Raw genomic sequence first — 27513 nt, forward strand, 5'->3', positions numbered from 1 at the left:
ACCAATTTGCACCATTCCAGATTTTATACTTAATTAAGTTAAATCAGCACTTTGCTCCTACATGCAGTACCAATTGCAATGAAAATTCATTTCCAGAAGGTTAAGGATTAGAATATTTCCCTGAATTGCAATGTGCACAACAAAAGCATACGAATTGAAATTAATTTAGATTAGCATTAGTATTGTGCTGTTTCTCATGTTGGGGGAAGTAATCAGTTGTTAGTGTGCTGCCAAAATATTTTTGAGCTGCTTAAAATCTTGTCCCATCCCATCCACATTGTTTGTAGGTGGACATGAACTTCATGAGGAAGATTCCACCTGGTGCTGAGGCTTCCAACGTCTTAGTGGGAGAGGTGAACTTCCTTGAGAGACCCATCATAGCCTTTGTTCGTCTGTCTCCTGCTATTCTTCTCACAGGACTTACAGAAGTTCCTATACCAACCAGGTGAAACTGACATCAAAGATGACCTTTATTTTATCAGAAGTATACTATAGCTGTGATTTACTCCTGGTAAAATTGTTCCTTTTTTTGCAACATAAAATAGTTCTGCAATCGTTCACTGTCTAGAAATGAAATTGCAGTTGTGTGTGCTTTTTTATAGTTCATGGAATGTGAATTTGTCATCTCTAATTGGCTTTGGGAGGATGGTGATGATGAACCTGCTCCTGAGACTGTTGAAATCCATGAGGTACCTCTTTGGTACCATGACAGTGACGTGGCTTGCTCAACTCCATTTTGTATTTGTGTTGGTAGAGATGATGATAAGGAAAATTGATAAAATCAGAAAACTAAATATCTATCAGTCCAGTCCAGATGGAAAACTAAATAAAAAATATGGAAGGAGTTTTGCACATGGCAGCTATGATGATTTTCTAAGTGGGATAAATTCAGTCTAGTTTTTTACACGAGCATTCTGGAATATGCAGGCAGTATAGTAATGGTACCTTCGAGCACACATGTCTTTGAGCCTTAAACTTACACTGTTTAACACAGCAATCCTGTGATGCATATAATGTTCTCAGAAGGCCAAGTTCAACCAACAGCTTGAATCAAGTAGATTGGGACTGTAACTCTGCCATAAAATGTATTGTCCTTGTGACCAAATATCTCTTATTGTTGGGGAATGTGGAATTGAGTTCAGGCCTGACCGTATTTTGGCACCTGAACTGGTTCAGGCTCTTGGTGGAAAACTATCTTTGACCAAAATATCTTTTGACCAAGCAAGAAAATGGTGGGAATCTAAACTACTGTGATAAACAAAGGCCTCACTCACCATTCTTTTATCATTATTTTGCAGTGGCTTTATTGGTGGTTTGAATTTTGCTTGTTAGCACTCCTGTGAAGCTCCTTGGGATGTTTTACTAAGTTAAAGACACCCTTTAAATGCAAGTTATTATTAGACCCATAACATCCTTTACACTGGCTCACCATGAATACCTTGAACTGAGACGGTGTTTGGCTAAGTGGGATTTCACCTTGAGTTAAACTAGTACATATTCAAAACTGCATAGGTTCTGATGCAAGTGACAGGACAAATTGTCATTTTTTTTTTTTGCTGCTTGCCGTTATCCACAAAATCTGTACAGCAAAATTGGTACCTCTAATTTCTCTGGACGGTGAATTAATACTGTTGGATACAGTTTGGATCCTGCACTGTGGAACATTTTCCCCCCCGCCCCCCAGTATGGAGTTGTGCATCAGATTACCTAGTTTGATTGCTTTTGAGAGTCAACCTGGTTATGTGTGACATCCTTGGTGACTGTGGTGCGCTATGCCCCTTAACAACCTTTGAAATTGAAACATTTGCGGCACAGAAAGAGACCATTTAGCTCATTATGTTCATACTGGATATCCATGTCATCCTCCTCCAATGCCTTACGACTTTATCCAACTCGGTGGGGTCCCTTTCTTCTATGTAGTGTAATGGTTATCACATTCTTTTGACATGCAAAAGGTACCCACACTTGATTCCATTTTTCCTTCTCTGATTGTAGTCCTAGTCTCCAGTAATAGCCTTTCTTATTGCTTTCCATCATGACCTTAGAATTCCTCCAGCAATCCTTGAGGCCCCTTCTAATACTCATCAACATGCCACTGTTTGTTGAGATTATCTGCAGAATAAGGTCATCTTACACATGTACACCAATGACATCCAACTCACTTCTCCAGCCCCCTTGACCCCTCCACTGTCTCTGTCTGGCAGCTTGACAACTACCTAATCTTGGATGAGCTGCATATTTCCATTGTTGGGAAGACTGAAGCCATAGGGTGGGATTTCCTGGCTCTGACTGCTGCAAGGATTGTCCGGTCCTGCCGAAAGTCAGTGGACTTCTGGTTCAGTCACAGAATCTTTCACTGCGGTCATGCCATGTCGGGCCTGGAAAATTCCAACCATTGTCTTTGGCCTGTACAATTGGCTGGTTATCCTCACCATAGATTACAACACCTGTCCAGTCCATTGGCATAGGTTGAAATAGACTATTTGCAGTCTGTGTCCTATTTATCCGTAAGCTGAACTTGAGCAGCATGTTCTCTTAAGAATTCTGCTTCCTGTCATCTCATATGTTGTCTGTCTCTGGTGCTGCCGCAATCTGACTGCTAAAATTCTCTTCCATGCCTTTGCCACCTCCGGACTTGACTATTGCAATGCCCTATGGTCTAGCATTCCAAGCTGCACCCTCTATCAGCTTCAGCTCATCCAAAGCTTTGCTGCCAGTATCTTATCCAACTCACTTATCAGCACTGTTCTGATTAACGTACAGTTAGTTTTGTTCAAAGGTAATTGGCTGGGCTTTCTTTTGCTCAAAACGGTCGTTATGCACCACTTTTGTGACACAAATGTTAACTGCAATTTGTTAATCTAGGCTGGATATTATTGACATACTGCTATAGGCTGACATGGGCTGCTTAGTCATCAGAGGAGCTGTGAATGGAGCTGAACACTGAATTATCAGCCCCAGTGCTGGCCTTATGAGAGAGAAAGATCATTGAAACAGCTGAAGTTGGTTTGTCTGAGGACCCATTTCTGTGGAGTTCCTGCAGTGGCGACTGGCCTATAACTATCTCAACCATCTTCATTTGTGTTGGGAATGTCTCTAGAAATGAGGGATTTCACTTTCCTAAATCCATCAACAACACCTTGCTTCATCGCTTAAATGAAAAGTTTTCGCAATATGCTTTTCATTTGCTGCATGAGTTGTTTAGTTGTCATGAAGATATTAGTGTATATAATATTATAGGAAATTATTTAAAATTGGATTTGTAGTTGGGCCTGTGTCTGTGAGTGTGTGTGTCTTAATTGGACTAAAGCCGGCAAGTCTGGGTGCTTTGATGTATTGTAGTTTTGAGATGTTAAACAATAAGGTGGAGGGTACATTTGTATTTTGTTGAATAAACCATTCAAAGACTGGAGATGAAATTTTGCACCTAGCTAGGAGACACTGAGCAATATGTTTATATTATTAATAAAATTGGTACTATGAAAGGGGTTTTATTGTTAAAAGAGCTTGGTGATACAATGAAAATTTACATTGAAAGGGAAGGCTAGGTATATACAGAAAAGAGTTTTGTGTGTGCAAGTCACGCATGCCGCCTGTAAGCCTACAACCATGGGAAGGAACCAAATTGAAAGAAACCTCATTTCGAATTCTTAAGATAAAATGTGCTTTGCTTGCTGTCTGTTTAAAGTCTATGGGTTATTGTTGCCTTGGTGAAGATTTACTTAGGAGTGATTAAATTGCGAATTTGTTTATAAGTTATTATGGTAGTAATTTGTAGACATGTGTATGTGTTTAATTCCTTGTTAAATTAATAAATGTTTAATTTATATAAAAACCTCTGGAGGCTTGTGGTATCATTTCTGAATTCAGAGCTGCATCTCAAACATACCAGTTGAAAATATAGAAACATAGAAACTAGGAGCAGGAGTAGGCCATTTGGCTCTTCAAGCCTGCTCTGCTATTCATTATGATCATGGTTGATCATCTAACTCAATAACCTGCTCTGGCTTTCTCCCCATACCCTTTGATCCCTTTCGTCCCCAAGAGCTATATCTAACTCCTTCTTGAAAACATACAATGTTTTGGTCTCAACTACTTTCTGTGGTAACGAATTCCACAGGCTCACCACTCTCTGGGTGAAGAAATTTCTCCTCATCTCAGTCCTAAATGGTCTACTCCGTATCCTCAGACTGTGACCCCTGGTTCTGGACGCCCCCACCATGGGGAACATCCTTCCTGCATCTACCCTGTCTAGTCCTGTTAGAATTTTATAGGTTTCTATGAGAACCCCCCTCATTCTTCTGAACTCCAGCAAATATAATCCTAATCGACTCAAGCTCTCCTCATTTGTCAGTCCCGCCATCCTAGGAATCAGTCAGGTAAACCTTTGCTGCAATTCCTCTATTGCAAGTACATCCTCAGATAAGGAGACCAAAACTGAACACAATATTCCAGGTGTGGTCTCACCAAGGCCGTGTACAATTGCAGCAAGATATCCCTGTTCCTATACTCGAATCCTCTGGCTATGAAGACCAACATACCATTTGTCGTCTTTACCACCTGCTGCATCTGCATGCTTACCTTCAGCGACTGGTGTACAAGGACACCCAGGTCTCATTGCACATTCCCCTCTCTCAATTTATAGCGATTCAGATAATAATCTGCCTTCCTGTTTTTGCTACCAAAATGGATAACCTCACATTTATCCACATTATACTGCATCTGCCACGCATTTGCCCACTCACTCAGCTTGTCCAAATCACACTGAAGCATCTCTGCATCATCCTCACAGCTCACCCTCCCACCCAGCTTTTGTGTCATCTGCAAATTTGGAGATATATTTAATTCCCTCATCTAAATCATTAATATATATTGTGAATAACTGGGGTCCCAGCACCAATCCCTGCGGTACCCCTGTAGTCACTGCCTGCCATTCGGTAAAAGACCCGTTTATTCCTATTCTTTGTTTCCTGTCTGCCAACCAGTTTTCTGTCCATCTCAAAACACTACCCCCAATCCCATACGCTTTAATTTTACATGCCAATCTCTTATGTGGGACTTTGTCGAAAGCCTTCTGAAAGTCCAAATAAACCACATTCACTGGCTCCCCCTCATCAACTCTACTAGTTATATAGGTTATGACAGTTGGTTAAAGTTTCCCTCTGGGATTTTAAATAACTCAGCCTTTACCAACTGCTGTATCCTAACATTGTTTTCTCAATTAATATTTTTGCCATGCTTTGCAAAATGTGTTATGTATAAAATGGATATCGTAGGTGATTCTGTGCTCCCAAGTTGTGAGATTCTGGTCTGGGAGTGCAGTATCAGTCTTATTGATCCAAAAAAGTACATCTTGTGACAAGTCTGAATTGTTAGGGTTAGCGTATACATGAAGAATGAGTTCTATCCTTAGTGTTGAGTAGTAATTGCTAACTGCAAGAAGAATGCAATAATAGGAAAACTGCAAGGAGAAACAAACAATTTATTAATATTTAGAGTGATACCTAGAAAACTGATGTTTTATTTTCTAATGTACATTTTCCTTCCGTTTAGATTTTTGTTTCTTATGTTGGGACCATCTGGCAAAGCACAGCAATACCATGAAATTGGTAGATCAATAGCTACCCTAATGACAGATGAGGCAAGTTGACTTTTTCCTCGAGGTGGTCTACTGGACAATGACATTAGAGCCCTGTACAGGGCTGTAATTGATTTTAAACCAAACATTGACAATGAGACCTTTTTCATTTGGTTACTCTTGATCTAAACTAGCCCTCAATCCACGAAATAAATGTTTGTACAAACTCACACTTATTAGATTTGCTTGTTAATTTAGAAACTTTTAGTAAATTGTATTGGAAATAACCTGTTTTATAGTTATTGTACTTCACTGTTTTGGAGCCAAGTGAAATCTGCTGAACCACATGTTAACTTTCAGAAACTTTAATTGTTAGAATCACTGTGACTGACTTTTAAACTACAGTTATTGTAAGAATGTAGCCATGCTTCCTTGCTGGATCCTCTCATAAAACAGGAATGGCTAATAAATATGTTTGTATGTGTGTACATTAAGGTTTTCCATGATGTTGCTTACAAAGCAAAAGATCGTACAGACCTGCTGGCAGGAATAGATGAGTTTTTAGATCAAGTTACTGTTCTCCCACCAGGAGAGTGGGATCCTTCAATACGAATTGAACCGCCAAAAAATGTTCCTTCACAGGTAAGGATCTTCTCTGCAGCCTAATGAAATGAGAATTTAATTTTTAACATAATACTTTTGAAAACTTCAACTAAAATGGGTTCTTAAGTTACTTTTAAGAAGTGTGTTAATACAACAGTCAGATGTTAAAACTTCAGTTGTGTTTTTTGTTAAACCATTATTTGTTTACAAGTTGATGTAAAGATAATTCCTAGGTGCTCCCTGCACTGTGTTTGAATACAGACTAGAAAGAAGCCAAATAACAAGAGAAACGCAAATGCTCAATTCCAAATCAGAACCGAAAACTGGAAGTACTCAGTAGGTCAGTCAGCATCTGTAAAGAGGAAAGGCCTCTTATATTGTTTTGGATGTAAATTCTTCAAACAGGATGTTGTCTGATTAGGGATACTTAACCAAAACTTCACAACAGGTTAGTGCCAAATGGCATGTTATTTCCAGGAAAATACCAGGTTGAAACCTTGATCAGAGCTGAATTAGTTGAACTTGATTAGAATGGTGTTGGCTGCACTGCAATTTGTCTCAGTGCTCCGGTGGTTCAGAGTAAAAGGTTTAACCAGCACTCGTGTTTCTGATAGCAATCAGTGACTCCTGCCTGTTAGGATATCTGGTGAGTAAGGGACTAAACTTAGCTGTGAGCTCTCCAATTGTTAGTACCTTGTTATTCTTCTCTCCCGCATATAAAGAACAGCTATTTGGCCACAGGTATGTAGGGAGAAAATTTAACATTTCTATATATTCCAAAAGTGACAAGATTATGCGTTGATTTAGGGTGTGGTCCCTCAAATTTTTACATCTAAAATGGTGTATCCTAGTTAATTTTTGCACAGTTGATAATTTAAGAAAATAAATTATATTTAGATTCATCCATATTCAGCAAACCAGTTTCAAGAGTAACCTGAACAGCCAATCTCCCCATCAAAAGTACTTTCCTCTATATGTTTTTTATTGACTCTACTTTCCTTGCTTTTTCTCAACCCTTTTCTCAACCATCTGTTCAGAGGTTGTTCTTATGATCCTGTTAAGGACAGTTAAAGTTTAAAGAAGAAATCCAAACACCCAGCAATTAAGCAACAAAACAAGACCACAAGATTTCCTGTTTTTAAATGATAATAAACTTTACTGTATATCGAAAAGGATTGAACAAAGTTTGCACTATTAACTTAACCCTATAGCTTAGAAAGACACCTGCTATAAATTCAGTTTGACTTTTTACTTCCTGCCCAGCCCCCAAGAGTTCCCTTATCTTATGAAATCTTGAAGATTAATTTGTCCTTCTTGGGATCTTGCCAAAAGGCATGCAATATCCCTCTGGAATTTACTTCAATTCTCCTTAGTATTCCAACTATTCCTCGAGGTACCAATTTCATGGGATCCTGCCATTAGCTTTTGCCTAAGTGGTACTCCACTTTTCCTTTAAAGACTTCACCACTGTGGACTTTTCACCTCAATGTATTGGCCTTAGGCACACACACACTGATTTTTCCCAATTTTTTCCTGGGGCTGATTGCTTTCTGCCACACGAGTAATCTCATGTAATTGGTGAGCAATGTAACTTAGTTGTGATATTTTAATTAGCCCACTTTCTTCAGTTCATTACATCTGGTCACTTGAAAGTACACGAGCACAGTGCATGATAATCTTTTTCTAGCGTCCTTCCAGTTCATGACCTCGTGGGCAGTTACGAATACTGGATTGTAGATTTTTTTCTACCAGCCAGCAAATCAGCCAGCTGCTTTTCCCTCACAAAACCTAAACTGAACTGCTTGCTTTTGTCAGCAAATGCACACAGATAAATTAAACAAAACCTTCTAACCAAGGTTTCACACAGAATCACTATCTCCATGGCAGCATCATATGCTTTGGGATGATTCAATAAAAATGCAAGAAAACTATTTTACCTTCAACACAGCTAAGACTCTGCAACCCATATGAATAATTTATATGTCTAATGAAGTATTACAGCCCCATTTTCCAGAATTGCTAGCTTTTAATGATGGACACCCTGGGCTGAATTTTTCTGTTGGCGAGCAGGAGGTGGGGCCCGCTTGCCAATGCAGAAATGACACGGGATGACGTCGGGGGTAACCCCGATGTCATCCCGCCCCATTTAAGTCTTCAGGAAGGGGGCGGCACAGTGCGATCAGCTGTCCACCTGCCGATCTGTTAATGGCTAATTGAGGCCATTGACAGGAATATTAAAACAATTAAAGGACCTGCCCGTCCAACCTTAAGGTTGGTGGGCAGGCCAGGAGCCCGGGCGGGCTTCTGAAAAAATATGAAACCTCACCCACCGGTGGGTTGAGGTTTCATGTAGGTTTTAAAAAAGGTTATTAAGGTTTTTGTGAAATTTACTAACATGTCCCATCTCGTGTGACAGCACATAGCCTCAGGGAGATGTGCGCTCTTTCGCGCGAATGTGCATTAGAGTGCACTCTCGCATTTGGGAATATCCCCCCCCCCAAGCCCACACAGGAAACGCATAGCGCTTCCTGGCGGATGTCAAGCTGGGCGGGCCTTAATTGGCCCGCCCACTTAAAATGGCGGCGGGGCCCGCTTCTCCGGTGGGGATCGGCTCCCCGCCCGCTTGACGGACAAAAAATTCAGCTCCCTAGCTCTATCAAGACATCCAGAAATGGGTCATCTATTGTTCAGTGTTTATGCTTTTAACTCTGAACTTGAAGATAATCATAGGTTAGTTTTTAAATATAACTAACTCCAAGTTTGTTTGAATTGCATTTCCATCACGGTTGCTGATCAGTTTCTTGATCAAATGTTCCTATTTTTCTACAGTTAAAACTTTAATTTCCTAAAGCTAAAAGTTATATTCTAAAACATATGAATTATGAACGAGATATTCACAGCACTGTTCTCCCCACTTCTTCAATCCTATCATTTTCTTTTCAAGTGTGATTAAAAGCTGTACTTGTGACTGACATATTGACCATTCAGCTTTGGTGGACTGAACTTAGATCGATGAAACTTTTCAAATTTAACTTAGTAAATGAATCTTGAACATATAATTGTCAGACTAGAAGATATTTAATGAATCATTGAATAAAGCTTATTTGCAAAATAATTGATTTTTTTTCCTTTTACCTGTTATGTAAAGGAAAAACGGAAGTGTCCTCCTCCTCTTCCAAATGGTCCACCAATAACCAATGGAACCACAAATCATGAAGAGCATCACACTGGGCCAGAACTTGAGCGCACTGGAAGGTTTGTTTTACATATTGCTACTGAGGTATTTTTTCTTAGTGACTAATTCAGATTAACTTCGCATGATTGCGCAATCAATTCTGTGGAGCTTTGAAGCCTTTTTTGGCTTCTTAATTTTCTGTGCTTTATATACTACTATCTTGAATATCTATGGCGCAAGCCTTTGAGAGTTTTGGGAAAGGAGCAATCATGGTAAGATCTTGTAAATATAGGCTAAAAGAGAGAGCATTAATATTCCTGATGTTGCCTGTTACATATGCTTCCTTGTCCAGCTATTACTTTCCAGCAGTCCTTTCAAAAGTATTAATTTGAAGGTAAATAACGTTTGGCATTGAAATAAATACATCTTATTGCCATATAAGTTAGTTTAATTGGCACTAATTTTCAACTTCAGGGGCATAAAACTTGTGGTATCGGATCACCTCATTATACACACAACCTGATTTCGATGTAAGTGAACAGAAAGGAAAATTGGACGGGGTGTACAATAGGTGGCTAATTCAACACTGCCCATTTATGATTCACTAGATATACCTCGTGTAATTGTTGAATAATGTCACTTGTGAGGTTTTAATTAGCCCGCTTTCTTCAGTTGAATCTGGTTACTAGAAACTACAAGAGCACAGTACATGGTAATCTCCTTCTTCTAACTTGCTTCCAGTTCATGACCTTGCGGGCAGTTACAAACATTAACCTAAGTTGTTACTGCTTATACAATTTGAGGCACTGTATTACATTGGTGAGTCACCCATGTTCCAATACCGAGTCATGGGGAACTCCACTACAAATCTTCCTCTGGCCCGAGAAATATCCATTAACTATTATTCACTGTTTCCTATTACTCAGCCAATCCTGTATCCATGTTGCTACTGTCCCTTTTATTCCATGAGCTCTAACTTTTCTCACAAGTCTGTTGTGCAGCACTGTATCAAATGCCTTTTGGAAGTCCATGTGCACCACATCAACAGCATTGCCATCATCGACCCTCTGTTACCTCTTCAATAAACTCCAGCAAGTTAGTTAAACACTATTTTCCCTTAAGAAATCCATGCTGGTTCTTCTAATCAATCTAGGCTTTTGCATGTGACTGTTAATTCTATCCAGAATAATTGTTTCCAGAAGCTTCCCACCACTGAAGTTAAACTGACTGGTCTGTAATTGTTGGGCTTATCCTTACAACCTTTTTTGAATAAGGACGTAATGGTTGCAGCTCCCCACTCCCCTTACACCTACTCTCAGTCCAGGGAAATCAAAGTGATACAATGATCACTGTGGCCCGAATGTTCCCCTACTGATATTTGATCTACTTGGCCCACCTCATTTCCAAGAACCAGGTCCTGCAGTGCCTCCTTTCCTGTTGGACTGGGCACATACTGCTGTAGAAAATTTTCCTGAACACAATCTAGGAACGCTTGCCTCTCTCTGCCCTTTACACTTCCTCTATCTCAGTCTATATTCAGGTAATTAAAGTTCCCCATTATAACTACTCTATAATGTTTGCACCTCTCTAATTTTGATGCAGATTTATTCCTCTACATCTTTCCCACTAGCTGGTGGAACATAGACTACACCAAGCAATGTGATTGCACCCTTTTTGTTCCTTAGTTCTAGCCAATTTAATTCAGCCCTTGAACCCTCTGGGACATACCTCTTTCTCCAGCAATGCTCTTCTTAACAATACCACCACCCCTCCTCCTTTTCTTCCTTTCATACCTGTTTTAAACATCTTGTACCCAGGAATATTTAGTACCTGGTCCTGTCCTTCCTTGAGCCTGGCCTCTATTATCACCACAATATTATAATTCCACATGGCAATCTGCACCTGTAACCCCCCCACCCCCCCCCCGCAATACTCTGCTATACTCTGTGCATTCACATATATGCAGTATAACCCTGATTTAGACTTCGTTCTCCCTTACTTCGACTCCACCTATTAACTTACTATTTTCTATTCTAGTGCTATCTGTCACTGCGAGTATATTGTGCACCATGATGTTCCTCTCTAATATTCTCTCCTGGTTCCCACACTCCTGCCGAGTTAGTTTAAACCCCCCCCCGCCAAGAGCACTAGCAAAACACCCCGCAAGGAACTCAGTCCCAGCTCTGTTCAGGTGCAACCTGTCTGGCTTGTACAGGTGCCATCTCCCCTAGAGCCAGTCCCAGGAATCTTAAGCCCTCCCTCTTGCACATCTTTCCAACCATGCATTCATCTGCTTCATCCTCCTACTTCTGTACTCACTTGCATGTGGCCTTGGGAATAATCTAGATATGACTACTTTTGAGGCCCTACTTGCCAATTTTTACCTAGCTTCCTAAATTCTGACTGCAGAACCACATTCCCTCTTCCTACCTAAGTTATTGGTAGCACCGTGGACTACGTTCACATCCCGCCAACCCCCCCCCCCCAACAAGAGAACAATGTCCTACAGCTGTTGGTAACATCTTTGACCCTGGTACCCAGGAGACAACATACTATCCACGACTCATGTCTATAGCTGCAGAAGTGCCTGTTTGTTCCCCTAGCTAACGAATTTCCTATCACTATTTCACTTCCTCCCCTCCTGGACCGCTGATCCACTCATAAACTTGGCTCTGACTGCACTCCTCGGAAGAGCGAACACCCTCACCATGTCCAAAACAAAAAAACAATTAGCGAATGGGGCCTCCTGCACTACCTGTGGTTCCTTTGGACTGCCTAACTGTCACCCATTCCCTTTCTGCCTGCATGCTCTTAACTGCAATGTGACCACCTGCCTGAACGTGCTATCCACGTAGTTCTCAGCCTCGCGGAGGTGCCATAGTGACTCCAGCTGCCGCTCAAACTTAGAAACCGGGAGCTCAAGTTTCTGCAGCTGGCAACACTTCCTGCACATGTGGTAGTCCAGGTCACCAGTAGTGTCCACAACTTCCCATGTGGTATGTACGTGGTTAGCTAGTATCCAGAAAACATGGCGCTTTACTCCCCTGTCCGTACAGCATGTAGATGACTAAAGGTGTATTCAGCATCCATGTTGATCATGGTGGAAATGAAATGCTGCTTATGCCAAATGAGAAAGTAGATGTATGTGTCACACACAGCTATAGTTTGTCAACATTGACATTTGAGTTTTACTATGTTTATCTGTAATTTTGGAATTTATTATTCAGAAGTAGATTGGGCATAATGTGACTTAACCTTGAAATCAGATTGTTCAGTAACTTTCCATAAGGGGAGCTGTGACTGTTACCAGGCACGGTGACGTTGGGACGCACGCCTGATGTCACTACATGTCATTTTATGTGTCAGTGTGCGGGGACTGGCCCCGCACGCCGAACAGAAAATGCTGCCTTATATAATCCTTGACCCAGCTGGGTGAAATTAAATGTGCTGTACCCCTGCCTTCTGTTCACATTTAAGATAAAATGCTGGATTTGGAAGTTTTGTGAAAACTGCTAAATTACCCCACAGGCTATTTGGTGGCTTAATCCGTGACATCAAAAGAAAATCACCCTTCTACTTGAGTGACTTCAAAGATGCATTTAGTCTGCAGTGCCTGGCATCCATTCTTTTCCTTTATTGTGCCTGCATGTCCCCTGTCATCACATTTGGAGGGTTACTGGGGGAAGCTACAGAAAACAATATAGTAAGTATCCAAGACATGAATATATTTTTTCTCGTGATTTCTGCAATACTTTATGCTTTGTTTACTCTGCAAGACTGATTTCCATCAGGGATACTATCTTTCTCCAGAGTTTGTTACCAGCTAATTTATTAATGATTGCCTGGAATATAGAAACCAACAGGTGATTTGATTGAGCTTTTTTTAGGATTTTGAAAGAAGTTGATAGGGTAGATAAAGAGCAACTTCTGCTGGTGGAGAACATAATTTAAAAGCCAGGCCATCCAGGAGAGAAATTTGAAACCACTTCTTCAGGCAAAGGCTGGTAGAAGTGTGGAATGCTTTTCCACTAACAGCATTGGATGCTAACTCAATTTTTTCTAGCCAAGGTTATTAAGGGACATGGAGCCAATATGGATGAATGAATCAACATGCCCTCATTAAATGGAGGAACAGGCTCAAGGGTTTGAATGGGCTACTACTGTTCCTATACATTTGTGGAAGGATAAACCAGCTTTAAGGATAATTTTATGCCATTTTAGCAGTATACAATCTCAAATATCTAATCTAATATTTAAAAAAAATGTTAGGGAATGTGGGCATTGCTGGCAAGGCCAACATTTGTTACCCATCCCTAATTGCTCTTGGGAAGGTGTTGGTGAGCTGCTGCCTTGAACCACTGCAGTCCATGTCATGTAGGTACACCCACAGCACTGTTAGGAAAGGGTTTCCAGGGTTTTGACCCAATGACAGTGAAGGAATGGCGTTATCCTTCCAGTTCAGAATAGTGTATAGCTGGAGGGGAACTTCCAGATGCTTCCTTTGTCCTTCTAGCTAGTAGAGGTCGTGATTTTAGAAGGTGCTGTCGAAGGAGCCATAATGAGTTGCTGCAGTTAATGATGCTTCACTGTGCATATGTAAGACAGTAAAAGTTGTTTACTTGTGAGCAAAAGCCTGAAATTAATGATGGTGTTTAAGTTAAAAGATTGACTGACCAATTGCAATAACGTTTGGAATGACCTGAAGCTTTACATAGGATTGCATTGGAAAAATGGCACAGAAACAGTCCATTAAGTCCAACCAGTTCATGCTTGCGTTTATGTTCTACTCAAACCTCCTCCCTCTATCCTTATCTAAGTCTTTCTTTGTAACCCTCTATCCCCTTCTCTCTCATATGCTTGTCTATGCTGCCCTTAAATCCATCTCTACTATTCACTTCAACCGCTCTGTATGATAGTGAGTTCCACACTATCATCACTGCAAATTTGCTTTGAAAGCATAAATTATTAGAGGAAGAAGACATAAATAAGAGCACATACCATAAATGATTATATAATCATCTGTGAACAGCTTCATGTCTAAACTAAAATGATTAAGATCTATCCAAATGAGAAACCCTAGATTGTAAAGGACTTGAAAGCAATAATGTAGAAAAGACAAATTGCATTTAGTGTTGGGGACCACGACAGACTTGACTGATGAAAAATCAAGGTGAGAAAAGAAATTCAGAATGCAAAACATCCATGTTGAGCCAGGCTGCATAACTGTTTTTGGGCAAATAATCCCAGAGATGAGTGTAAGAATATGCATAAGATGTCAGGTTTCACACTGAAAAAGAGAAATGACTTCTTTTGGTTTACAGCCAATTCCCGTGATGTTGAGAATGAATTGAACTGAGTATTTTAGTCTGTTTGAAGATGACGCATTTGAGGAACATGATTCTGCAGCAGCTTCACTTCATTAACTAGAAGGAGCTTGTTTTATTATCAGCAAATGAGAGGTATAGAAGCAATTCAAGCGAGTCTCTCCATGGAAAGCATTTGGCCCAGAACAGATCAGATCGGGAAAAATTCTTCACGAATGTTTTCATCAATTGGCTATTCCTTTCTCTCTAGTCTTTCAGAAATCGTTTGACATGCGTACCGTTCTTTGCCAATGGAAATCCACCATCACCGTCCTGGTTGCTAAGAAGTCATGACCTGCCAAGATGAATGATTACGAAGCAGTTGCTCTTGCATTGATAGTCATGAATTGTTTTAAGCACATTGTGTCAAAGTGTCTCTTACGTCATCTTGTTCCACATATGATCAGTTACAATTAGACTGTCAACCTCATAAGCCATTGGACAATGCTGTTCTGACTCCGGTCCATCTAATCCAACAGCATGCGGATAAATTAGGCAGCTATTCTCATGCTACCTTTGTTGATTTCTCTCCAGCTTTCAATACTATACAACCATTCAAGCTTATTTTCAATCTTACTCTCCTACTTTAAATCAGTGATTTGCTTCACAACAGGACTCAACAAGTGTTAGTTTCTTTGATTTATCAGGAGCCCTTGTTAATGAATACTGGATCTCCTCAGGGCTGTGTACTGTCACCTTTACTTTTCATCCCCTCTACGAATGGGTGTCGATCAGAGTATGATGAAGATGATGCAGTACATGTGGGTCTCCAGGAAATTATAGGGACTTGGTGGAGAAGTTTTTAAAATGGTGCGATAACAATGCTCTTAAGCTAAGTGACAACAAGACAGAAGAACTAATAATAGACTTTAGGGAAAAAGCCAGTTCCTGTGAAGCTTCCTAATATGGATATGAAATAGCTACTAACCACAAGTGTCTTGGTGTCAAATTAGATAAATTGAATTGGAGGGAACAGTGTACAGATGTGGTGGCTAAGGGGCATACACAATTATACTACCTCAGAAAATTAAAATGTTTTCGAGTAAATCCTACAATCATGAAACTTCAATATGGCTGTATTCAAGAGTACTATCTTTTTTGAATTTCTTGCCTGGTATTGTTGTATTTGGAAAACAGACTTTCTAAGGGTACAGAGATTATCAAACCAGGCAGGAAGGGCAGAATGAACAGATCTTTTTTGACAAAAGTAGTGTGTCATGAGCATTGAGAATCAACCCTAGTTTCAATCTGTATTAAACAGTGGTTAGACAGAGTACTCTGCACAGTTCTGGTCGCCATATTATAAAAAGGATATATAGGAGGATGCAGAGAAGATTTAGAAGCATGATACCATAAATGTGTGGGTATACCTATCAGGAAAGGGTTGGCTGGCCAAGACTCCCTTCTGCTGAAAAAAGGAGGCTGAGGGGAGATCTAATGGCAGTCTTAAATTATGAAAGGCTGTAAGATTTGGTGCTGCTTTTTTTTAATGACCTTGGTAACCTCTAGCAACTTTTAGTGATTGGTGTATTTTTACTCTAAAACCTCTTTGTTTCTCTATCTCATCTACACTTGCACCCCCCATGAATAAGTAACCTCTCTATTTTCCCTACTAAAAATGTGCCACTTCACATTTGGTTGTGTTGAGCTTCACTGACTAATTATTTGCCCATTACAAGTTTATTGATGACCCCCATGAATTTATTGCAGTCCAGTTCAGTGTTAACTATTGCCTCCAACTCCAAATATGGTGTCACTCACAAATTTAGAAATTGTGTTTTCGATTCCAAGGTCCAAACTGTTAATATAATTTGTGAACAGCATTGATCCCAGCACTGATCCTTGTGGAATACTGCTTCCCACCTTCTGCCAGTCTAAATAACTACCATTTAATCCCACTCTCTGCTTTCTGTCTTGAAGCCTGCTAACAATCCATTCTCCCACTTGTCCCTTGACTCCACTTCTCTCACCTTCTTCATGAGTGTGAAGCAGCTTATGGGACACCTTTTGAAAATCCAGATAAATTAAATCCAGTTCTGATGTAAGATCATCAACCTGAAAAGTGAACTCTGCTTCTTTTTCTATAGATGCTGCCAGACCTGAGCATTTCCAGCATTTTCTGTTTTATGTCACGAGTTGCTGTAATATCATGTGAGATCTAACATGGATATTGCATGAAGCTGGTGTAATGTTACAATTGCCTTGCTCAATTTGTTTCTAATCAGGCTAAGTTCTCCTCCACTATCCCCTCCACAATATTTCTGAGTTTCCCGGACCACAACTCCTCCCCCCTATTCTGAACACTAGCCTTGGTGAATATCATGGCTGGTCACTCTGATCCTTCTGGTTCATCGTCTCACATTGAAAATTCCATGTGCTATTGTATAGAAGAGCATCAGTGTCTGCCAATAACATTGGAGTGAGAATCTTGATTATATGGAAGACTCATATTGCAATATATAGTATCTTAGAATTTTGAGCAAGAAAACTCCATTGTAATTTTTTTGAAACTGAGTGTAAGTTACATCACAATGCACGGCGTAATTAGGATGTTATTGGAGCAATCTTTAAAAAAAAATTCCTCCCCCTATCCACTGCAAAGCTAGAAATAAATAACAAAAAAAACTACATAAAATAAATTTTTGGTTTACTTTTTCCTATAGAGTGCAATAGAATCTCTCTTTGGAGCCTCAATGACGGGAATTGTCTATTCCTTATTTGCTGGACAGCCGCTTACAATTTTGGGCAGCACAGGACCCGTATTGGTGTTTGAAAAAATATTATTCAAATTATGCAAGTAAGAATTTTTCCCTTTTCTTATTGCTACTTCTGAGGAGAAAGTTATACTGTTCTGTAAAGTGTATTGCATCCTGCAACTAGGAGGATAAAATGCAAGTTCAGGAAAGGCATGAGTGTGCAGTAGCAGATCAGCTGCATGTCAATAGAAAGGTAAATTAGACAGCATGTGAACAATCCATTATTGCTGGTTTATGTAACTGTCAAAGTTGAATTTCTCTCTTAGCACAATAAGAGGTAAGCATGAGAAATAAATGAATTCTCTTGAAATAGAGGAAGAAGAGGAAGGGGAGCTGAGATTATTTGGCACTCCTTTGAATATGCTGAGTGAAATCAAAAAAAAAATTGCTTTGCAAATCCCAAGAGCAAGCTGCATCATTAACTTGGTCTTTCCAATATAATGAATTTTAGAAATGAAAGAAAAATAGATTTCACCTACCACATATGCTTTGAATGAGTTGGTGATTTTTCTCTCCTTTTAAAAATAACTGGCCCCAAAATAGGCAAAGTGCAGATTCCCTTTGATGCATAAACAGGCATCACCCTCATAATTTTCCTTTTTGTGTATACATATGCCCATTCTTCTTTCTCCTTCCTCTGTTATTTGATCCAGCGAGGAATGGTGATATGGTTGCAAGTTAGGCTGGTGTGTAACTTGAAGAGGAGCTTGCAGGTGTGGCTTCAAGCATTAAAAATCCAGTATTAAAATGTTAATAATTTAAGTAAGTAAGAGATCTTCAAAATTGTCCTTCATCTGTCTTTTCTGCCCAATTGTGACTAATTTCCTCATCCAAGGGCATGTTAAGCGAATAACCTTTCAGTTCTTTGTAAACAGAGGCAAGGGCACTGCTATGAATCCTTGGATCATAAAAATACTGATCCATCTTTGTTCCATTTTGAAACCAGATTCTCAACATGTAAGAATAAATGCAGTTTGCCTGTTGAAATGCAGTCTTTAGGCAGTGGTAGCCATTAAGAACTTTTGGTCATTCATTGTAGGAGTGAATTTTACATCTGTGACATGAAGAAATTTTAATTATTGGGACAAGAAAAGGTAGACCTTGGGACTTTTTATAAACTTGTTCAGCAGTTCAAGCTGGTTACTATGCCTCATGCGATTCAGACCATTGACCAAGCAGCTAATGAATTTATACTATTTTCGCATTGTCATTTGGCCATGTCATAGAATGTTCAGTTTTGTAGATGTGCTTCCCAAGAGTGCTTACACAATGTCTGACTGTTTCAGGAGCCAGCTTTCATCTATGTCATTGAAGCAACTTTCTATGATTTAGATTTTTGCTCATTAAAGCTTCTTAATGAGAGGCAGATCAAGCATTTGTCCAACTTGAGTTTATCAGCAATTCAGAGAAATCTTGGTTATATTCAAAGCAAAAGTGGACTTATCCATTCTTGTTTCTTAAAGATTTTTTCTGTTCAGCTGCAATGCTGCATTTCTGTGGCTGCTCAAAACCTATCTGTCATTGTCATGATGGAGAACACTCCCCTTGTAGTCTGTTACAAGACCATATTCATTGGGCATCTTCAGTTCAACTTCTTGTAAGATAAAAACCATAGAATAGTTACAACACACATGCATTTCCTGGAAATGTATGCCCCCTTTGATGTTAGCACAGATACATAGGCCCTAAAATTTAGTAACATTTCTCCTGATATCCTGCCATTTTTGTTTCCTGGCATTCTACTGGAGTTGCAATGGAAGACCAGAAGAACCCTTGCAGAGTTTCAGGGTCATAATATTCTTGAAGGGTTACATTGTTGGCACATTTTTTTCTGATACTTAGCTGAGGAGTTGGGGTAACCAAATTTGGAAATTCTGGACCGAGGCCAGTGGATCCAACAGGAACTAATTTAGCAAGGAATCTGGTTTGACCTTCAAGCAGGGAGGTTATTTGGGCTCAAGTTTAAGTTATAATGCAAAATTAGTCTGCATCTTTGTTATGTTCTCTTGTCAAACAGGCTGTTGCTTGCTGCAATGCCAGCCTTCAATGAATTGACATTGATGTAGCATTTTTGAATAAACATTTGACGTTTCTTTAAGTATAACCTTGGCCAGGATGAGCAGCGCGCTGACCTGCTGTTCAACAGTTCATTCTCAGGTATATATACCCTCATTATGTTCGCAGATCTGTTTGCTCTGGCAGAAAATCTCTCACTTTTGCATGAAGATTAGGAGAGAGGAGGCACTATTGTGACTGGACAGGTGGAAGTGGCAGAAGTTTCTGTACACCTTTCTCCACTCTCATTAATTTCTGGGGTCTCAAAGAAGATCCAAAAGAAAAACAATTAGTATTTTGATACCCTGGTAGGATATACACCATGATGGGGCCATAGTGATTCTTGGACATTCATCCCCCACCTCTGGTAGATCTCTCGTCTCAGATATCAGGTGAAGAACTCGATCTAGACCTCTCAGGTTTATTTCTGACAGCCTGGCTATTGAAGATTTTGCTATTGAGGTTTATGCCTGTGCCATGGTGTATTCAGAAGCATCTTGACCTCTTCCTTTGTTCTGTTTCTTTGATTCTGGAATATACTCTGTCTGAAACCTGAACAGAGTTAGGATTTAACTGGCACCTGAGAGTTATCTCCTTCACTGAAGATGCACTTAGGTGTTTTATGAATGGCATTTAGAGATCGATTCCAACAACCAACCTGGTAGTTGGCTGTATCTAATGAGTGCAATTATTGGACTTAGACAGCCCTACTTGATATGGTGACATGATAAACTTGATTATTTCTCAGTTTCATTTTGACTACTATTCTTTACCCTGATTAGGTTGCCTTTTAGTTGTCCTATCATGCTTTGTATTTTATGTAAGTTATTTTAAACCACTGTGTAATTCTGGTCAGCTACTTATGGCTGCCAAGTGCTAGATTCAGGTTGTTCCTCACCAGAAAATGGCTAAATGAATGAAATGATACATCCTTTATTTTATGATCAGGCAGGCAGGAAATCCACCAGCTCCATCAAGGGAAATTCAATATGTCTGTACCAACCTTTTGGGTATATCTCAAGCAAATTATAATACACAGTCATTCTAGTAGTCAATATTTTATTTTATAAAAACATGTTTTCCCCACCCCTGGCACATATTCACCTGAGCTTGTATTGCATATGTCTCTAGAAAAAAAAAATCCAAGGCACCCTTCAGCCACCAGTGCTGTTTTGTTCGAGGGAGCGTACAATTAGGTGTCTCCCTCAATGTAATTGGTGTTCAAAAGTAAAGTGATTTGGGTGTGGATAAAATTTAGGCTTAAATGGTGCAATAAAGGCATTTCAAATATCCTTTGTGAGCATTTTGTAAGGGCTTCACTTGGCCTGCTGAATATCAGAAAAGATCAATCAATGATGAAGAAAGCTGCTGCTACCTATTGTGGTAGTCCAGAAGCACGTCATTGACAGCCAAGGTGACAAGTAAGTTGCACGTGGAGCCAACCAGTCCAGTACATTGAACTGTATGTTCCCATATGAAACAGGCCTCTGGAATTTCATTTATTTGTGTGTTATGTACGGTTGCTTACTGAAAAGGTGACTTAAATGTATATTCCTTCCATCAACAGGGAATATGAGCTTTCATATCTCTCACTTCGAGCCAGCATTGGACTGTGGACTGCATTGCTCTGCATAACATTGGTTGCCACTGATGCGAGTAGCCTGGTTTGCTACATAACTCGCTTCACAGAAGAGGCTTTTGCTGCTCTTATTTGCATTATATTCATTTATGAAGCATTGGAAAAGCTCTTCGCCTTGGGAGAGAAATTTCCATTTAATATGCAGAATAATCCGGAGACACTTACCCAATACTCGTAAGCAGAAACAATTAACAAATTTTTCTGTGGTTAATTTTTGTAATATAGATTGAATTATTTTTCATGACTCAACTACATAATATTAGTCACTAAACTTTCATTGTCATGTTCATTAAACATTGCAATCAATCCTTTATTGAGGATATATTGCATACCAAGTCATTAGAATGTCCTGGCCACGTATGTCTAACCTGATGTGTTGTTTTCATAAACCTCTTGAGTTTCACTTTTGCAATTTGACCTCATTTGTATGTCTTCCATTTACTATCTTGCAATTACCTCCTGGCACCTTTTACATTCAATATCATTTCAGTGTTGAAAATTAGTATGGATTAGTCATTGGCTTAGATTAGCCATTTAAATCTTTGTGTCTCAGGAACAGGTGATCATATATCACTGTATAGGAAAGGGTGATTTAACACAATAATTAAATGGTGTTTTTAATATTAGCCACCTAGCTTAATTGCTTGTTCTGCTTGAACCCCATACCCTTTGAAATATCTTTTGCAAGAATGTATGAAAGAATAACTTGTGTATTCTACACTCTTGTGTTTAGTTTTTTTTTATCTTTTAATTCTTCTTGCAATCATAAATTTGTGTTTTCTGTTTTGCTGGTCAACTACATTTAAAAAAAAAAATGTTTTAGTTCAGCCCTTCTTCACCTCAGCTCTAGCAAGAAAATCCTAATATCTCTCTCTTCCTGACTATTGTTCCTTATTGCTGCTAACATTCTAATGAATTTATTGTGCACCGCTTTTTATAATGTTTTGTTATCCTCTCTCTAATGGGGTGCCCAAAACTTCACAGGACTCCAATATTTTGTGCAGATTCAGCATTATCTCTTTTTCTTTTTGTGTCGCCAGATAAAAATTAAGGGCTCAGTTTGTATTTTGTGAGTTTATCTACTTTATTTATTTTCACAGCAAAGTTCATCTGTCCCCTTACTATATTTAAGGCGTATTTCCTTTCCTGATTTTTTTCCAAAATGTATGAATTCCTATTTTTAATGCAATGAACTGCATCTGTCCCCTTCCTGCCAACCTGCAACCCCATCATATGCGCACTATCCACATCTATATACATAGTCATTATGTGTGTGTATGTGTATGTATGGCCTTGACATGTAATAGTATTCACTACACTTCTCTGTTCCGGAACCTCTCTTTCTCTCTGAACCCTTTACTTTCTGCTCACCAACCATTGGTTCTCAATGTGATCACATTCCCTTCAATTTCATGTACCATTATCTTTGCCCTCATCATCTTATATGCATAAAATTCTTTTGCAAGTGCATATGTGCCACACTTAACTGCTTTGCTTCATTTACTTTGTTGCTTCAAACAAATGTATAATGTTGTTCAAACACAGCCCCCATTTCCTTTAAATCAATGCAGATTGATACTGATGAGTTCACATCTCAAAATATGTAGTCATTTCATCAGGACTCCAAACTTGAGCACATAACTGGCCCCGTTACCAATCATTACATCTAGCTTTATCATATTTACCCCACGAAAGGTAACCCAGCAATTTTTTTCCCACACCACCACAGTGTCTCTAACTGTTTATCGAGCTAGGAGATAGTTGTAATTTTGCATATAACTCCCTTCTAATTTGAATTAGTATTTATAAATATTCATAAATGTTATTTTATCCATTACATTAATGGCTTCTTAATTCTTGAAGTTTACCTTCTTTCTCCCCATTATGTATATTTATTCACTGAAGATGAGACAATGTAGGTGAACAGGTTGTCACACTCACTGTTCCCTTCTAGGGTGGCCTAGACTGGTGAACGTAAGCGGAATATATTTTTTTCAGATGGCTTAACAAGTTTCAAGTGAGATTTTGCCACTTCGACCCAACTCCTGTTGACCATGGGATCGCGGCACAGAATTGTCCACAATTTATTATTCAGAAATCGTTAAGACTAATGTGGGAAGTAGACATGTTGGAGCAGAAATAGGATACTAAAATGTAGCACAAGGGTGTTTTTTTGGGTCAGGAATGAAGTACATTTTGTGACCTTAATTTGGAGAGAATGCCTCTCTATCACTTCTATCAGTCATCCTCTGCTTGGTACTGATTATGTTTGACAAAGGTGAAAAAATGTCATAATGCTAGTTTTCCTCAATTTGACCTGTACATAATCTTACATAAAAGAGAGTGGGGAAAATCTAACCAGTGTAAGAAATATACCTTAGCACAGTTACAATTGGTTAAGTTTAAAGTTAAACTTGTTGTTAATTCACAATTTCCTAATCAATATTTGGATTCTGACGGATGGCAGAAATTATGGTACCAGTAATGATTTGAATCAAATGTCACAGGGCAGGGACTTTTATTTCACTGAGGGTTCAAGTTCCGTCTTTTGTTTTGAGGGATGCTCAGATTGTGCGCCCAAATCCTGCTTGCATATTTTTGTGTTGCAACACATTGTCTGCTGGCACTCTGGTCACTTGGCTCATGGAGGTTGACCTATTCCTCACCTGATTTCCACATGCTTACTAGCAAAGGTTGCTGATTATAGAGATCTCTAATATTAGTTAATATGCCTTTTCAGGAAAGGTGAGGAATTGAAACCAGTCCCTTCCTTAGTCTGTGTAGCACAATAATGCACATTTACTCATCCATATATTAGTATGCTTAGTGGATTATAATGCATTTGTTTTTTTAAGCAACTCTTCCCTTATGTAAGAATTGGACTGAAATGCCTGCTATGCTTGAAATTGACACTGTACAAAGGAAGTGTTTTTGCTGTTTTGGAGAGCTTAGAATTTGACTTCCATGAAAGGAACATGTGAAGTTGCAGTGTAATATTCTAACAGTATTCCACTGAACTGTCAAGGGGAGGCGATGGTGCAGTGACACTTTCACTGGACTAATGATCTAGCGACCCAAGATAATGCTCTAGGTACCCAGGTTTGAATCCCGCCACGGCAGATAGTGGAATTTGAATTCATTAGAAATCTAATGATGACCATGAAACCATCGTTGTTTGTTGTAAAAACCCACCTGGTTCACTAATGTCCTTTAGGGAAGGAAATCTGCTGCCCTTACCTGGTTTGGCCTACATGTGACTTTAAATGCCCTCTGAACTAGACTAGGGATGGGTAATAAATGCTGGTCTGGCCAGCGACGCCCACATCCCATGAATGAATAGTCAGTAGCCTCAACCAGCAGTCTTAGGATATATTGGGAGTTCTTTGCTTAATTTTTATTGAATAAAGTAGTTACAAAATTGGTGCTTTATTCTTTGAGTGAAGATCATAGCATCAATCTGTGTAAACCATTTGCTTTTGTGTGTGTGTGTGAGAGGACAGATTGTTGGTTTTACCCATTTCAGATATGGGTGCAAGATTATTACCAATACTCTAATGTGTATACAATGTGCATTATATGTTTGCCATATAATTGGATTGAGGATCAAGTTTCATTCCTTGTTCTAGTATATATCATATGCTGGTACTGAAAGAACAGAAGAACATAGGAAATAGATACAGCAGAAAAGCTATTTGGCCCATCATGCCTACTCTGCCATTCAGTAAGAGCATTGCTGAGCTGATCGTGGCGTAAACTTGCCTGCCTGTCCTTCATAACTCTTGACTCCCTTGTATGTCAGAATTCTGTCCAACTCAGTCTTGAATATATTCAGTTTGTCTGCTTATACTGCTCTCTGGGTAGAGAATTCCAAACATTAACAATCCTGAGAGGAAACTCCTTCCTTTCTTCATCTTAAATGGGAGACCCATTATCCTGGTTCTAGATTACCTCAGGGTGGGTAACATCCTTTCAGCATCTGCCCTATCAAATCCCCTCAAAATTTTATTGGGTTTCAATAAGATCAATGTTCTAAGTTCTATGTCTCTTCCCCCCTTTTACCCCTTCATCTTTTACTATTATTGAGATGCTTTTTGTGTCTTCTACCATGAAGACAAATAAAAAAACAACACTCGTTCAAAGTCTCTCTTCCTTGTTTCCCGTTACTAATCCCCCAGTTTCATCCTCTAAAGAACCAACATTTAATTTAGGAACATGGGATTAGGCCATTCAACCCTTCAAGCCTGCTCTGCCATTCAAGTAGATCATGGCTGATCTACCTCAATGCTGTTTTCCTGCAATATTACCATATTCTTTGATGTCATTAGTATCTAGAAATCTATTGACCTCTGTCTTGAACATACTCAATGACTCGGCCTCCACAGCCTGCTGGGGTAGAGAATTCTAAAGCTTCACCACCCCCTGAGTGAAGAAATTTCTCCTCATCTCAGTCCTACATGGCCTACCTCTTATTCTGAAAATAACTATTCTCTACCTTTTTAATATACTTGATTACTATCTCCATAGAGACTGAGAATATTTTAGAAGAGATTCATTTCCCAAACAACGGAGAATAAAATGATGAACAAGATTTCACTTTTTCAGACTTCTGCTGTAACAAACTAAAATTAACATCGATCAAACATTAATTAACAGACAATGAATATATCCAGCTAAAGAAAATGTACTTTTGCATTAACTAATACAACCAAAGTATGTTTACAAAACCCTTTCACTGTATCCTACACTTATGGCAGATATGTAGCATTATAGGAACAGCCCCACAATCACTCAACCTTCCAGTGGAGGTTCACTTTTTTCCCACCAAGCCAGGTTGAAACTTTCAGTGTCCTTCAGCAATCATTCCGCTCAGCCCTAGTTTCCTGGATATGATTATCACCAACAATGCACAACTAGGCAACTGTCCGTTCCTTAAATTTTCAAGCGCTCAGTCTGTTTTCCCTTTCTTTTGAACAGAGCCAAACTCAAACATTCTGTTTGGTTATTAACAAAAAAAAAGTTCACCTTGCTTTCCCACAGCAGTAGTTCCTTTGTTCTTGACTTTTTTTCTGAGATTCTGTGAAAAGGTATTGAAACTGCCACCCCACTTCACTGGATTTCTATTTGTGCTTCTCTCCCCATGGCAACCAGATCACACGGGGCATATCTCCAAGCTGAGTTTTTTTTATCGGGAATTTGAGTTAAAGATATGTTTCAAAACATAAATTTTGTAATGTTCAGCATTCATGATAGCTCCCCACTGAAAATAAGAAAAGTTACCTTGGTAACAATTTATTCCATAACATTATCAAAGTATGACAAATTACAACTTTGTAAGCATCTTACAACTAACTCATTAATCACAGGTACAGGTAGCATTCTTTCCCTTTTTGTGATATTTCGCTACGAAACATTCATTGTTGACAATATAAGGTTTAACCTGTAACAGCCAACCACATTTGACAATTAGGATTTAAAGTCTAGCTTGCATGAGTTCTTTAGAGTCCCAACTTTCTTGCAAAAAGAGTTTATTTTACTGTTAGTTGATTCACTTGCTTTCACTCTGTGCAGAAAATCTCTTTTTCTCATTTTGCATAGTCTGTACTGCTGTTCCAGATTCTTGATTAAAAGATTGTATCTTGGTTTTGCATTCTTCGTGTTGCTTTTTAAAATCTGTTTTGGATTGTGCACAGTTTGGACCTGGTACTTTATTTGTGATGAGCCCAAAGGCTTTACGACTTGTTTGATCTTGTTAACTTTGCCTAAAACAACAATGCTGGCAAATCATCTGGCTTCTGGATACTGGCAGATGTGCATTCAAGTTTAAAGAGAAATCCTTTGTCATATCGCTTATTAACCTCTGGCTTCAGCAATTTCTTTTGTTATTCTTCAAAGCCAAATACCAAATTGTCATCAGGGTTTTCATTTTTTAAACAGTCTGAACCACTCCGTTCAGGCTTCTAACTCCTGATCTCCATTTCTTACCACCCCTGTATTTTTTAAATTTCCAAGCCTTTGAAAAAAGTTTCAAGCAATCAAAAATCTTATTTGCTATGAAGGACAATTGAATTCACCTCAACCTGTTTAAATTCAGGATCACTTTAAGTTTTCACAGTTTAACCTTTTTGATTTATTTTCTAGGAGACACAAGTTTAACTCTGCGTCCTTTTGTGCAAGTAGTTCTTCTTTCTGTTGAGTGAAGTCCTCTAGCTGCTTTGAGAACTTTAAGGTTATTTCAATGTTCAGTTCAGAGTCTGATGTTCCTTTTCAGCCCATTAATTTTCTTCATACCTTCTTGCTTTTTGCCCTCCTACAGTGTTGAGTTTTGTTTAATTCTTTTCTTGCAA

The 27513-nt window shown here is 39.1% G+C and overlaps 1 protein-coding gene across 6 annotated transcripts in view; it reads left to right on the forward strand.

The window, feature by feature from the left end:
* LOC121275839 (sodium bicarbonate cotransporter 3-like) overlaps positions 1-27513 on the forward strand; it is a 242370-nt gene that overhangs the window by 139667 nt on the left and 75190 nt on the right. For all 6 annotated transcript variants that reach the window (XM_041183535.1, XM_041183537.1, XM_041183539.1 and 3 more), the window contains 7 exons: positions 288-445; positions 5554-5641; positions 6074-6220; positions 9330-9436; positions 12885-13059; positions 17383-17516; positions 21098-21343. In XM_041183535.1, coding sequence (XP_041039469.1) covers positions 288-445; positions 5554-5641; positions 6074-6220; positions 9330-9436; positions 12885-13059; positions 17383-17516; positions 21098-21343 — 1055 coding nt within the window. The remainder of the gene's footprint in view (positions 1-287; positions 446-5553; positions 5642-6073; positions 6221-9329; positions 9437-12884; positions 13060-17382; positions 17517-21097; positions 21344-27513) is intronic.

This window comes from Carcharodon carcharias, chromosome 3 (assembly GCF_017639515.1).
Source record: "Carcharodon carcharias isolate sCarCar2 chromosome 3, sCarCar2.pri, whole genome shotgun sequence".
Lineage (NCBI taxonomy): Eukaryota > Metazoa > Chordata > Chondrichthyes > Lamniformes > Lamnidae > Carcharodon > Carcharodon carcharias.